The 14,690-nt window shown below is 41.3% G+C and overlaps 2 protein-coding genes across 2 annotated transcripts; both read right to left on the bottom strand.

Annotated features, from left to right (window-relative positions):
- Window positions 1–843: 843 nt before the first annotated feature.
- Window positions 844–5,922, bottom strand: LOC138651273 (alpha-tectorin-like). The gene is made up of 3 exons (XM_069741347.1): window positions 5,362–5,922; window positions 2,812–3,014; window positions 844–1,186 (listed from the first exon to the last, which is right to left on the bottom strand). The coding sequence occupies exons 1-3, from the start codon at window positions 5,858–5,860 to the stop codon at window positions 1,043–1,045; spliced, it is 846 nt and encodes a 281-aa protein (XP_069597448.1). The 5' UTR covers window positions 5,861–5,922; the 3' UTR covers window positions 844–1,042.
- A 404-nt stretch (window positions 5,923–6,326) lies between these two features.
- LOC138651601 (IgGFc-binding protein-like) lies at window positions 6,327–13,130 on the bottom strand. Its single transcript, XM_069741910.1, has 4 exons — window positions 12,924–13,130; window positions 10,253–10,823; window positions 8,994–9,568; window positions 6,327–6,464 (listed from the first exon to the last, which is right to left on the bottom strand). Exons 1-4 carry the CDS (start codon window positions 12,942–12,944, stop codon window positions 6,327–6,329), a joined length of 1,305 nt encoding a protein of 434 aa, XP_069598011.1. The 5' UTR covers window positions 12,945–13,130.
- Between the last annotated feature and the right edge of the window lie 1,560 nt (window positions 13,131–14,690).

Raw genomic sequence — 14,690 nt, 5'->3', positions numbered from 1 at the left:
GGGCTACAATTTTGTTTCTGGTGTCCTTTGACAGCTCTTTGGTCTTCACCATAGTGGAGTTTGGAGTCAGACTGTTTGAGGGTGTGCACAGGTGTCTTTTTATACTGATAACAAGTTTAAACAGGTGCCATTACTACAGGTAATGAGTGGAGGACTGAGGAGCCTCTTAAATAAGAAGTTACAGGTCTGTGAGAGCCAGAAATCTTGATTGTTTGTTTCTGACCAAATACTTATTTTCCACCATAATATGCAAAAAAAAATTATAAAAAAACAGACATTGTGATTTTCTGGATTTTTTTTTCTCAGTTTGTCTCCCATAGTTGAGGTCTACCTATGATGTAAATTACAGACGCCTCTCATCTTTTTAAGTGGTGGAACTTGCACTATTGCTGACTGACTAAATACTTTTTTGCCCCACTGTATCTATCACCAGAGATGGATGTGACGAATGAGACATGAGGCATTTGGGGACTCCAGATACTAGCTACCAGAGATGGATAGTTTTCCAAATACTAGTTACCAAAGGTGGATAGTTCTCTTTGTAGAAGTCTTGAGGGGTGGATGATTCTCCACCTACCAATCGATAAAGATCACACCAGATTGTGTCACACACCTCCGGCACAATCTGTACTGGATCGTGCGGGGCTATTGAAATGTGAATATGTCTCTGTTTATGACTTTAGAAAGTCTCATACCTAAAAATATATTTTTTTTTCAGTTTTGGACAACCCCTTTAATCATATCTGAGGGGCTGGAGCTTCATGTTCTGCTGTTAAAAAAAAAAATGCTTGGAATATTCATTAGGAGACTCCGGATTCTAACAGAACAATTTTATTTCTCTACTCATCACAGTTTATGAAGGAATTTTATTAGAATTCATCCTGATGTATAGATGTAGTCACACTGCGATCAACTTGGCTAAAAAAAAATCTTACATGATAAAAAAAGTAAAAAATACACTTAGTAGGTTATATATAATAATGTTGCTCCTGTAGTCGCTGCTGGGTAATGTGGAGATACAGTATATACGGGCATCATTTCTTCACTTCACACATATGAATGTTCTGTCCAATATCCTCTTGCAGCTGGAACCTTCTGGGCACTTGTGGACTTTACATGTTACAGCGCCCCCTACTTGACATGTGCAGATCTGCAAGCAATTATCTTCAAGAAAGTTCTCATTTATCTGAAACATTAATTAGCAAAATATTTATTAAATAAAAGTGACTAATATATGGCCATAGTGGCTATTAGACCCAGACCATAAGCCCCAACCCTGATCACATTACTTCAGGGAAGCAAACTATGCCTCATAGCTATAATAAATCATAACAGCCAGATAGGCGGCAGGTCATAACAGCCAAAGTGGAGGCAGGTCATAATAGCCAAAGCGGAGGCATATTATTACAGCCAGAGGGTAGGCAGGTCATATGACCCAGAGTTGAGGAAGGTCATAACAGTCAGAGAGGTATTAGGTCATAACAGCCAGATGGGTGTCAGGTCATAACAGCCAGAGGGGTCATCATGTCATAAAAGCCAGAGGAGTGACAAAGTCATAACAGGCAGGTGGATGGCACATTATAACAGCCAGAGAGTTGGCAGATCATAACAGCCAAAGTGGCAGCACGTTATAACAGCCAGTGGTTAGGCAGATAATATCAGCTAGACCTGAGTCAGGTCATAACTGTTGGAGAGGTATTGGGTCTTAACAGCCAGTGGGTAGGCAGATTATATCAGCTAGAGCCGAGTCAGGTCATCACTGAGGTATTGGGTCTTAACAGCCAGAGAGGTGGCAGGTCATAACAGCCAGAGGGTAGGCAGGTCATAATAGCCAAAGTGGAGGCACATTATTAAAGCAAAGGGGTAGCCAGGTCATATCAAACAGAGCTGAGGAAGGATATAACAGTCAGAGCAGCACTAGTCCATAACAGTCAGATGGGCATCTGGTCATTACAGCCGGGAGGTTCATCAGGTCATAAAAGCCAGAGGAGTGACAAGTCATAACAGCCAGAGACATGGCAGGTTATAACAGCCAGAAGATAGGCAGATCATATAAGCCAGAGCTGAGGCTAGTCATAAAAGCCAGAGAGGTATTAAATCATAACAGACAGAGAGGCGGCAGGTCATAACAGCCAGGTGGGCTCTACTAAGTACAAAAGACTCTCATCATGAAGAGATGAATAATATTGAGACTTCATCAGTCAGTAAAAGTGTCATTTTTTTGCTAAATTTGGAGAAACCTCTTTTTATATTAGTGATTTTCAGAATAAAGTTTGTACATTTCACTAATAAAATATATTTGACATGTGGAGTGAATCATTTTTAATTACAATTATAATCCTTGTAAGGATCCAGCCTGGGGCAGAACCACACGAAAAACCTTTTGTTTGTTATTCTTTAGCCTCATACATGATGGGAGTTGTCATTCTCTTTCATTGCTTGTGTAGTTTCCTTCCCGTAATGTGAAGTTCCCTCCTATTCTGTAAATGCTTTCCAGTGTATCTTTTTTTTTCCTGTTTTGTGATTCTTGGCACAAACTTTAGATAATTAGTTACTATTATAATTTGTCGTCATATTTTAGCCTCCAGTACAAAGTTACACGCTTCTTCAATGCGAGAGGTGAAATAAAATCATTAAAGAAAGTTTCTCCGGAAACAAAAACAAAAGCTTCATTCAGTCGCGTAAAAGTAACAAATTACATCATTAATTGTAAAAAGTAAAAGGAAATAAAGTAATAAGTTGAATCTACTGGTAATCCATGTCATCAATAATATCTCCCATCGTTTGGTCACATTTGTAGCGCCCACTTACTGTGTAGTATTTTCCCTCGACATGGCATCCACATTGGTCAAGCGGCACACACTTGTTTATGTCCCGGTAGTAGCCGGAGTCGCAGCGGCATCCTTCTGAGCACGTGCCGGAGCAGGCGGCGGCAGGTACATCGATGACGTTGCAGGTCGTCTCACATGGATCAGAGCAGATCACGTAATGACTGTGATCCGGACAGTCCAAACCTGAGAGACAACGTGAATTACGATTATTAATTAACATTGTCGAGCTTTCGAATGACCAGATTGGGTCATTTTATCAATGCCAACCCTTTTTCTGTTTTTGCATTTCATTGTTCACCTTACTGAATATACATGGGAATTTTATACTTTATAAGTTCAAGTCGTTACACATACACAACAATACAATTTTTTTTGTTTTATATCATTTTTTTGTTTCCTTTATATTTTTTTTAAAATATATTTGACATTTTTAATTACCTCCTTTAGGGGTCTTGAACCTGCGATTGCTCGATGCACTGTGCAATACACTGCAATACTATAGTATTGCAGTGTATTGTAAAGAAGACATTCTTTGTTTCAGCCTATTCATACTGGACTTTATAGATGTATTAACATGCGGTTGTGGGGGCCATTAGTAAGACCCCATTTGCCATGAAAAACTCACTTTCCTAACTCACTAACCCTAACCCTAACCCTAATCTCGATCCACCTGTGGCTGTTAACCCGTTAAATCTCTGACAACAGCATTTAACTCTCGCTCCTGGCAAGCGCGCCAGAAAATCCACCCATCGGTGACCCCATCATTTGATTGCGGGTCACCGATGGGTTGGCATGAAAACCCCGAGGTCTCCAGCAGTCCTCTGTGGTTGTTATAGCCAGATTGCTATATGCGCCGCCCTGTGGTTGTCGCTCATAGAAAGTGAGCATTTCTGCTACATACAGGCGATCTGATCATCGCCTGTATGTAGCAGATTCGATAGGACAGGTGCAGCTTATAGTCTCCCATGGAGACTATCGTAGAATGCAAAAAAGTTAAAAAAAACTCTTTTTAAAAATATTTAAAAAACTAAAAAAAATAAAAGTTCAAATCACCCCCTGTTAGGTCTCGCGTTCCCGCTTCTGCACAGGGGGAATCTCGGGCCATCTCCGCTGCGGTCTCCCACAGTGGAGTCTGCTCAGCAGGACGTCTTGCTCAGTCTCACTCTGTACAGAGAGTTACTGCTGCTTCTTCAGCTTCTGCCATTAAAGCCAGTGCTGGTCAGCAGCGAGCAGACTTCTCTGGGACTAAGTCCTTGTCTGCACACACTGAGCATGCCCAGGGCAAGATCTCCCGTTGGAGATCGAGGGTCATGTGCTCAGGCTCTGCAGCACATTCCATTGGTCCTCTTGGCAGGTCTTGGAAGGGCAAAGTTTCTGTGGCCACTTCCTGTGCTGCAACTATATAAACTGCGCATGACCGCACGGTCATGCGCTAGTGTACATTTGCTTACATGTGTTTGTTGTGAGTGCAAGTCGTCCTTGGATACCCCTTCCCTATTGAATGTCTGTTCGCGGAAGGTGTATGGTTGCTATCTAGCGCCCGACTTATCCTACAGCACTAATCACACGTTACAGCGTCCAGTTGCTGTGACCGCCAGTACGGCGCCGTGCACTTCCTCTGTGCTTTCCTTACCCAAGCCTGGGTGGTTAGTGGCGTTCGTCAGTGCGGCACCGCATGCACTCTTGTGCCCTAATATTGTTATTCTGCTTCCTTACACACCCAGTTGCGGTGTTATGCCAGCAAGGGTCTAATCGGACTTCAATCCTAGTTGGGGTTGAGTTCGCTGACTACTTGCTCGCCTTCTATGTGCGGTACCGCGATCCTGTGACGCAACAGGATCGCTTCCTTCACGCTGGGTGAAGTTTAACCCACGTGTGTATACTTATGAGTACCGCCATATAGTCCGTCATTACTTAGCAGCAGGTTCCATCTCTGCACGGTGGACGCCGGGCTGCGAACGCACCATACACTATCTGTCTTATTATTTGGTGCGTTCCGCTAGCCCTAACACCCCCCTTTTGCCCCATTCAAAATAAAACAATAAAACAAAATCAAACATATACAACTCGTCCCGCAAAAAAACAAGCCATCACATGGCCATTTTGATTAAAAAATAAAAAAAAGTTATGGCTTTGGGAAGTATGGGAGCAAAAAATGCTTGACAGTGGCATTTAAAAGGTTAAACTTTTGCAATATGAGCTAGGTTTGATTGCATCACTTAAACCTTGCACCACCTGTAATGCAGCCAGGACCCACGCTGTATGGAGCCTGCACCCACGCTGTATGGAGCCTGCACCCAAGCTGTATGAGCAGGCTCAGCTCCTGAGCTCGCTCCAAATATAGTTGTGATGACGCCCATACACTGTGCATGTAGAGTGCCAGTCACCAAGAGGTTAAAACATGGAAAGTATTGAGGCGCCATTTTGCTGATGACAGTATGGCACCAATGGCAAGAGATAAGTCAGAGCTATAGCTAAGGAGATTGGCTCCAGGTTCTTGAAGGTTTTATAAAGACCATCCGAAACTTACGACAGAAGTTTTCACTCCTCCATTTGATCTGGGTAATGCCCACTTGTTGGCACATTGCCACGTAACTCTTCATGCTGTTGCACAGCACTCTCGAGTCTCCATCTTCTCGGCACAAATCCAAGACACACTTGTCAAAATATTCGGTGGGATCCACATGGTCATGACAAGCACTGAACATGCCTTTCTCTGACAGCAACAAGCCACAGAAGTCCTTTCCTTCATACAATAATCTTTCTTCACATTTCGGGCAGGCATAACTCGGACAATGAATCTCACAGGTCATCTCCAAGATCCTGTTCTTCTTGGCTGCACCAAATGTAGCTTTATCAACATTAAAGTTTCCACCTATATGTGAATAATCATCTGCGTTGTCACCATTGTAATTTCCACACAATCCGCACACCTGTCCATAGAAGCTGCTGGAAATCTTTACGATAACCTGAAGATCCAGGTCGTAAATAACTTCAAGTCCAAATGTGGTGGACAAGAACACGGTCATACCATGTTGCCAAACCCAAATTCCACTTTCCCTAAGATTCAGTGGAAGGTTGAAGGAAACGTCGTTCACCTACAAGACACAAAACTCAAAAGTGAGGAACCGACCTTCATTCTATGATGTCTTAAAGCCTAAAGAGTCAACAAGAAGTACTTTTTCCAATTTTTCAAAATCCCAAGTTCTATCAACATTTCTGACGTCAGACTGAAATCCCAAGGCTATCTATACATAACATGTCCTCATCTACTTTTCATGAGATAATGTTTGTTGCAATTATTTTATACAAATAACATATTATTTGCAAAAGCTAATTAGTATCTAAGGTAGCTTTTTTATCTTCCCGTAAGAAAGCTACCTTAGTAACAGGGGATTGGCTTCAAATTAATTTCCCAATTAAGTAGTCTCCAGCTAGAATCTTGGAGCTAAAGTTTACGCTAATCAGTTATCAGGACCTGGTCGATTGGCCCCATCAAAAATCAGTGGCCAAGGGAGAGGATCCCTGAAAACTGTCTCCTTCCTCCAGCATATCCATGGCTCTTCTTTTGGCCTGGCGCAACATGATAGTTGTAGCGTGACACACATGTGACATTGCACCAGCCTGGGTAGTCTAAAGAAGAGACATATATGTCGTTAGGTAAGGTTCCCATTAGAAGGCCACTGATTACTGTCATAATTGATGGACCAGGTCCTGCAAATCAACTCTACTGTGGACCTGTAATGGCATCAGAGCCCAAACCCTTCAGAGGATCCTCTTCTACTTTGATGGTCAATTTGGACCCTGTATACTGCTACCTTATGTCTCTAAATATCTACATTTTCACAATCAAAACTCTTCAGAATCTGGAGCTCTTCAACAGAATGTCACGCGACAACCCACACATAAAATGTAAACTTTAATTTGTAGAAAAGCATAAAACGGATAGCCCAATGTCACAACCGCACCAGAGAATTACGGGCAAACCCGTTTCGGATAGAGATCCTTATTCATTGCTGTGAGAGGTATCTCCTCCATGTTTTATGCTAAAGTGTTTAGAAGCCGCTGAGCATTTGGTAGTTAATTTGTTAGAATCATCAGATAAATGACATCTGATACGGACTTTCAGTGCGTTAGTTGTGCATCCACCATACTGGATGTCACATAGTTTGCAGCTAATATGGTACACCAAAAAGGTGGAATTAGAATTAATAAAGTTTTTTGTAGAATATGTTTTCTTGGTTGCTGCAGACATAAATGTGGTACAATGTTCTACACATCTGCAAACATTGCGACCGCATTTGTAGAAGCCCGTTGTATTTAGTCAAGTGTCCTTGGATCGGGGGTCATGATTTATATTTAGGATAGGAGAACGTAAGCTTCCCAATGTTTGCACTTTTTTTTTACGAATACCTAATAGGTATGGACAGTATGTATCTAGGTTTTTTGTCTCGATAAAGCATGGATGAATGACTATTAATAATCGTTTTTATAATTAGAAACTGAGCAAAAATTAGAAATGAATGCAAGCTGGTTATACTTTTGACTTCTTTTGGTATTATTTTTTTCAAATTTAATAATATTTCTCATCTTGGAATATTATCAACAATATTGTTTGCTCGTTGGAGCATCCATTTGGGATATTTGCATTCCTTCAATCTAATATTTATTGATAACGCTTCTCGTTTTAATTTTAATTCAGATGTAATGTTCATTTTTATGCAAATTAATTTAAATATTTTCTCTGAGTCTAATCCCTTTTCCTCCCATATCAGGTGCTACGGTCGTTATGTCGACGACCTCTTCTTGGTATGGGAGGGACCTTTGGAATCGGCAGAGAAGTTTGTACAATATCTAAATCTAATAATTTGAACCTTAAATTTACACATAACATACAAGAAAAAGAAATTGAATTTCTAGATATCACTCTTAATAATAACAATGATGATACTAATATTTCAATATCTCCTTATAGAAAAGATCTGAAAACTAATTCGACACTCTTGGCAATGTTATATCACTCCAAACAAGTAATAAAAAATGTCCTGTAGGAGAATTAATTTTCATAAAAAGGAACACAACTTCAATTAAATAAGGATCTCTATCCGAAACGTGATTACCTATAACTCCCTGGTGTGGTTGTGACATTGGATTATCAATTTTATGCTTTTCTACAAATAAAAGTTTACATTTTATTGAAGTCCACTATGCTGGATCGTCCTTCTTTCTGAAAAAATGTTCACATTGCACTGCTGGTATCCACGCGATCCACGCCCCTTTTTGCTACCACATAAAATAAGTTTAAAAAGTTTAGAGAGACAGTTAATCAAAGAGATATAAAATTATATCTAAATCCCAAGTCATAGGTGTCTACCAAGCCTGACCCTATAATGAACCTTGAACCCGAATTTGAGTTGCCAGTCATACCAGAGACCTTCATTGTGAGGCAGCATTGCTTGGGTATGTGGACACAGAGGGGTTTTCGAGCTGGTCCACATAAAAAATGCCTGAAATATTTCTTAAAAATGTTTCTAAGAACCTTTCTATTCATTTCTATTGGACTTCCCCTTAGCTGTTCATATGTTCAGTATTTGGTTAGGTACCGATGCATCCTCCAAGTTTTCCTAGTGGTTTTGCCATCGTTCTTGCTATGGCTCTACTTTCAAGTATGTGGAAATGTGCATGAAGAATGGACCGGTCGTTTCTTTTACCGGCTTCAGGAATCCTGAAAATGATTTTCTCACTTAAGGTTTTGAAAAACGCCTGGTGAATAAAAAGGAAGTGTGGGTTACTTCTTCGAAGCGGCTCCTGATTTAATCTGCCGCCAATGGGGAATTGTTCAAACAAAAGGCTACAAAAAATGCATCAGGAAAAAAAATCACTTCCAAAACTCATCAAGTTACTTCTGGAAATACTTCAGAAAGCAAAAAATTTCCCATAAAAGGAACAAGCAGTTTCCACTTGAAAATATGTTTTTGAATCTCTCAAAAAAAAAACCCTTTCAGACTCTTTGATGTAAGTGCTCATGTGGGACGCCATGTGTTTTGGCTATTTGAAGGTCCTGAGCTTCTTTGAGGAGATCGACCTGATAGGGAGTCTTTAGGGCATTTTCCTTTGGAAAAATAAAACTATAAGAGTGTGGCAATTTTCTTTATGACTTACCTGAACTGTTCCTTTTTTGCCTTCGGTCAAGATTATCTGAATGTCATTTAGGAAAACTCCGACCCTCTTCGGAGAAACTGTTGACAAAATAACTGAAAAGTTGGCCGGCAGCCTGGCATTGTATAAGCAGGTTATCGCGAGAACACAAGTGCAGTTTCCTTGAAACTGATATTTGCCACCATCAAATGTGTAGTAGTGAGAACTCCCGAGCACGGAGCACATGGCCACGTTGGTTGCGTGACACTTGTTGGCGCCATCTTTTATCTTACAGACCTCGTGAGGACTACATGAATATGGAGAGCACTGAACCAACCCGTCATATTGGCAGAGACATTTCATGTCACAGTTTGGTGTGGGGAAGAATATTTCATTGATTTTATAATATATTCCATCATGAAGGCAGCCACACTCAGATTTAGGGATGCAATGGTCACCTTCAAGAAAGTAGCCATCGTCACAATCACAATTTTCTCTGCAGTGGTTGATATTGGTGGATGGCGGGTTGGGGTGGCTGCAGGTCTTCTGGAAAGCGCCGGAGCACAGTGTGTAGTGGCTGTTCTCTGGGCACCAAGCTTCTGCAAAGGGAATTAAGGAAAATGGACATCAACAATTGAAGCAATGATGTTAGTCTAATGAGAGATGGGTGAAACAGTTTGAGGTGAACTGAATTTGTCTTGATTTTTTGGAGGAAATCTCTTGAATACGATTTTATAAGAGATTCGTCTTCTCCATTTTGTCAGTCCATGGAAATCAGACTGCTTTCAGATGTTGTCCGAGTGCAATCCATTGGTTTCCATGGACTCATTGACTTGCATGACCAAGTGTGATCCAAATATTGGATCAAACTCAGACATTCAGCTATTGTTTCCTCCGACAGACTCTGTCCATGGAAAAATGTTGGACATGTACACGGCCACACGGCATAACACTGTTCCAAATGCGATCCGATGTTTTGTCGTATCGCACTCGGACTGAAAATTCGGTCATCTGCTCCTGCCCTAAGTCAGTATTTTTTCTTTTCAACCTACCATTATAATGCTAAGAGGCCTAAATGGCACCCAGAGCATAATGAGGAAGGAATTCAAATTCCATTTAATGAAAATGGAAATTTGAAGTTGAATTTGGGTGAAATAAATCACGAAGTCAGGAGAAGTCAATAACTGTATAACATCAGGCAAACATCAATATAGTAGAAGTTCTCAGGTCTTAATAGAATATTGTGCACAACTGAAATAAAACAATATGGTCCAGTAACTTACGGCAGAAGTCATTTTTTCGCCATTCGTAGACAATCCCATTTGCTCCCTGGCAAGCAGCAGTATAGGCTTCTATCACCTTACAGAAGACGTCTTGTCTGGCAGAGTGATAACAGAAGTCAAGAATGCAGAATTGGAAATAGGGTTCAGGGTTGACCACTCTATGACAGTCTCGGAAAGGCCCATCGTCTTTCAGAATAATCCCACAATCAGACAGAAGTGTCCTTTGATTTTTTTCTAATAGTTGCAGCAGCTCACAAGGCGGTGGCATCAGATCTCCACACCCAGGAATTGTTTCCGTTATCTTCCAAGCTTCCGCAAAAGCTGTAATATCGTTAGTCACTTTTCCGTTCTTCAACACGAACTCATCTTGTTTATTCCCATTAAAGTTTCCACAAAGTCCACAAACAGCCCCAGTGTAGGAGTCTGGAAGGGCCACTGAGACTCGACTGTCCCAATCAAATGTCACTTCCATGCCAAATTCTGTTGAGATGACTCCATGCTGCCACTTGACAAATACTTGGATCTTTTCCATGTTCAAGTTAATGGGGAGGTTGTACAAAACACCATTCACCTTAAATACATTTAAAAAAAAAACATTAAATTATAAAATAGTTTTGTGAAAAATCCAATATGAAGTTCTTTCTAATGTCAATGTTTAAAAAAATAATTACGGTACCTCCATAACTAAATAGAAGATACCAATATTCACGCATGCACATAAAACAGAATGACCAAACCTTAGAGACTTCACGAGTTATTAACATGTGGTTGATTATCTTGGGTCGAAATTCTCTTTAAAAGGATCCCTCTCTTTGGAAAAACCCTTCCTCAAAAAACCCCAATCAGGGTTGGGGCGTACAATCGTGTGCTGAAAGCTGTTGGGTGAATGTGCGGTAGACGTTGAGTTTCCCTGCCACGAGACCATGGGAGAAATTAAGTTTTAGGGTGGCCATCAAAAGTGGACTCAGACAGAAGAGTTCCTTGTGTAGGAACAAGATATGGGTCATTACAGGCTCAAAACTCTTAAAAATGCACAATTCCACCACCTGCTTTGGAGTTGGATGTGACCTCTTTAGCTCTTGGAACACTGTGCTGCACAGCTTGCACCAATGGTCTGTCCTCCACTGGTGCGCATTCATTGTTTGATTGACAGCTACCTCTCTAGGGGTCCCCATACACAGGAACTTTTTGCTTGACATGTTCATATGAGAGCCACTACCAGGCTGGTGGTATCTACTGGAGAACCAAAGGATTGTCTAATAGAAATCCAAAATGCTAGATCGCTCTCTCGCTCAACAGATGATTGAAGGTCATCATACATACTAGGCTGAGGTCTGATTCCAGACGACTTTAGCCTAATGTGTACTTGAGCCTTGCGAGAGACCATCTTCAGAACGGTTCTTCCTTAAACCCTGCTGTTGTCTTCGGTCTGGGGAGACCGATTTTGAACTTTGGTATTTTTTGGGGTGTTCAAGATGCGGTTCTGAAACTTGTGGTTGATTGACTTAAATGAGGATGGGTCGGTCGGCCACGGGTTTCAGAGCCGCATCTTGAATATTTAAAATATTGAAGTTCAAGGTCGGTCGTTTTTGACTGAAGACAACAGCAGGGTTAAGAGAAGAGGATGCCAAATCAAGGATACATCTCTACCAACTCTATCATTCTAGAATATTAAAATGGATTCTCTAGACTGGAGAATACCTTAAAAAAACTGTGACAGTCTGCATAGGAATCTATTTTTCTGCATGTTTTGGGGTCGTGAAGTTGAGATGTCTTGGAGATGTCCATTTGTTTGAAGGGCAAAAAGCAAAATTGTCTATTTAACGTTGCAAAAAGAGAATGATAGATAATTAGTGACTGGATATAAGGAACTTCTCATTCGATTCTGAATTCGACAAATATTGAAAAACACATTTATTTCTATTTGAAGCAAAAAAAAAACTGCCATAAAGTCCTATTTTAGAAGAGCAAATCTAACTTAGTAGATTGCTCGAATTTGGCATCTAAATTATTCAATGCAAATCGAATGTTCCTAACTTTGCTCTGGAGTTTTTGAGAATTAAGAGTATAATAAATGTTGGGTGCAAAATAAATATAAACAGTAAATTTAGAAAAATATATAGTGATTTGGCACTACTTCTATGCACATTATGTGCGTTTAACAACAATGAAAAATGAGTCAAGATTCAGCAGCTAATAAACCGTCTTGATGGTGCTCACCAGGAAAAAGCCCATTACGTATCGTAGGGAGAAAAATAGGGCACTCACCACTGTGCGTTAAAATAAGGTCTATTTGTGGGTCTAAACAGAGTTTGTTAAGACAATGTGGCTATCCACTGTTTCGCTTGTGAGTAACACTTCCTCTGAGTATCAAGGCTCAGAGGAAGCATTACTGTACTCACAGGCGAAACACCGATCAGCCACATTGTCTCCACAAACTCTATTTGAAACTGCAAGCAATGGTGAGTACTCCATTTTTCTCCCCACATAATTAATACTCACTTACCTACCCCACCTCTACCACAGCCAACTTGACTGCCATTATGCTCAATTCTCACAAATTGCAAAAACTTGAGGTTCAAGAAAATCCAAAATTTGAGAAAAGTAGGAGGTGAACTCATTCCACCTTGAATAAATTTGCTCATCTCTATTTGCACCCCATTCTGCTTACCGTAGCTCTGCCGGGGATCATGCTGCTCAACAGAATCTCTACACTGTAGACTCTCACTAGCACAATCCTGGTGGAGGAGACATCATGGACATGTTGTTTACTGTTGGAAATCTCGATATAAAAGTCTGTCAGTCCAAGGCTCTTATCGCACAGTTGTGAGAATCGATGAGCGCAGGTGCTGTGGAACGTGTAATCAACTTTATCAAATGTAACGTAGTGCGGATCTCCAAAGACCACGCATTGGCCATGACTGATTGGGTAGCAATCCTTAATGCCACGCTTTACCGCACACTCTTCTCCAACTTGGCACTCAGACTTCCAGCACCTGACCTTGTTTGAGTTGGAGTCACAAGTACATCGCTGCGTGCAGCTGTTATCTCCCCAAAATATTTCTCCTTTGGGGTAATATCGACCGCTACAGAAGTGGCCACACTCTTTTCTTGGAATGCAAATTCCTTCTTGTAACACAAACTCGGGATTACATTCACAAGTTTCCATGCACGCCAGCTCGCAAGAAGATGGCCGTCCGGCACAGGTCTCGGGACATGGATTCCCACAGGGACTATAGTGACTGTTTTTTGGACATTCAATTTCTGAAAATCAAGAGGACACATATTAATTAGGTTGTGAAGGACCCACTGATATTCAACAACTACAGGTCGGATCACTAGTGCTGTTATTTTTGCTAATATGTTCTTAGGGCTCCATCAGACCAAACACGGAGGGCACATGGTCAAATTATAGCCAGTCTAACTGTGCACTTGGCCAACTTTTCACATGGACCAATGGTCATCGTAAAAAAAATTCACAGCATGCGCTACTTTGGGTTGTTTTAAAGACCAGAATGATGCACTGTAGGGGCAACTGTTATGATACGGTGGTCTAGGAGCAACATGGAATGAGCTCTGAAGGACGAGGTAACTGTACTGACCGCAGTCCCTAAGCTCAACACAACACTAGAAGTAGCCGTGGGATGCTCCTAACTCTCCCTAGGCATCTCGTCACAGCCTAAGAGCTAACTACCCCTAAAGAAAGAAGCAGGAAAACTATCTTGCCTCAGAGAAAATCCCCAAAAGGATAGATTAGTCCCCCACAAATAATGACTGTGAGTGGAGAGGGAAAAGACATACACAGAATGAAACCAGGATGAGCACAGGAGGCCAGTCTAGCTAAATAGATAGGACAGGATGGAATACTGTGCGGTCAGTATAAAACACTACAAAAATCCACGCAGAGTTTACAAAAAAACTCCACACCTGACTAAAGGTGTGGAGGGCAAATCTGCCTCCCAGAGCTTCCAGCAAGACAGAATAAATTCACACTGATAAGCTGGACAAACATAGAAAGCACGGAATGGATAAGTCCACAATCTATGGACAGAAAAGAGCAAGCAAAAACTTAGCTTAGCTGAACTGGTCAGGATAACAGGGAACTCCAAAGAGATGTGAATCCAACCAGAAACCAATTACAAGTGGCACTGGCTGAAGAAAGAGCCAGACCTAAATAGCCGAGCAGAAGAGAAGATAAGTGGAGGCAGCTGATGACAGCTAACTCCAAGGAGCAGCCATACCACTAGAAACCACAAGAGGGAGCCCAAGAGCAGAACTCACAAAAGTGCCACTTACAACCACCGGAGGGAGCCCAAGAGCGGAATTCACAACAGGCAACACCGACACCCGTCCGCAATGTGGAGGAGATTAGAATGATGCATGCAATGTAGGGCAACACCGACACCTGTCCGCAATGTGGAGGAGATCAGAATGAGGC

The sequence above is a fragment of the Ranitomeya imitator genome, chromosome 10 (genome assembly GCF_032444005.1).
Source record: "Ranitomeya imitator isolate aRanImi1 chromosome 10, aRanImi1.pri, whole genome shotgun sequence".
NCBI classification, from domain to species: Eukaryota; Metazoa; Chordata; class Amphibia; order Anura; family Dendrobatidae; genus Ranitomeya; species Ranitomeya imitator.
This window is presented reverse-complemented; position numbering and strand designations above follow the sequence as displayed.

Bases quoted from the DNA above. Each gene is read 5' to 3' on its own strand.
- LOC138651601 (XM_069741910.1), bottom strand. From the start codon at position 12,944: ATGATCCCCGGCAGAGCTACG. The intron at 9,569-10,252 runs GTAAGTTACTGG...TTCCCTTTGCAG, and splicing joins GCGAAAAAATGACTTCTGCC to AAGCTTGGTGCCCAGAGAAC. The intron at 6,465-8,993 runs GTAAGTCATAAA...TCTCTTCTTTAG, and splicing joins GCAAAAAAGGAACAGTTCAG to ACTACCCAGGCTGGTGCAAT.
- LOC138651273 (XM_069741347.1), bottom strand. From the start codon at position 5,860: ATGACCGTGTTCTTGTCCACCACATTTGGACTTGAAGTTATTTACGAC. The intron at 3,015-5,361 runs GTAAGTTTCGGA...GTTGTCTCTCAG, and splicing joins GAGGAGTGAAAACTTCTGTC to GTTTGGACTGTCCGGATCAC. The intron at 1,187-2,811 runs GTAAGTGGGCGC...TTAATGTTTCAG, and splicing joins TCGAGGGAAAATACTACACA to ATAAATGAGAACTTTCTTGA.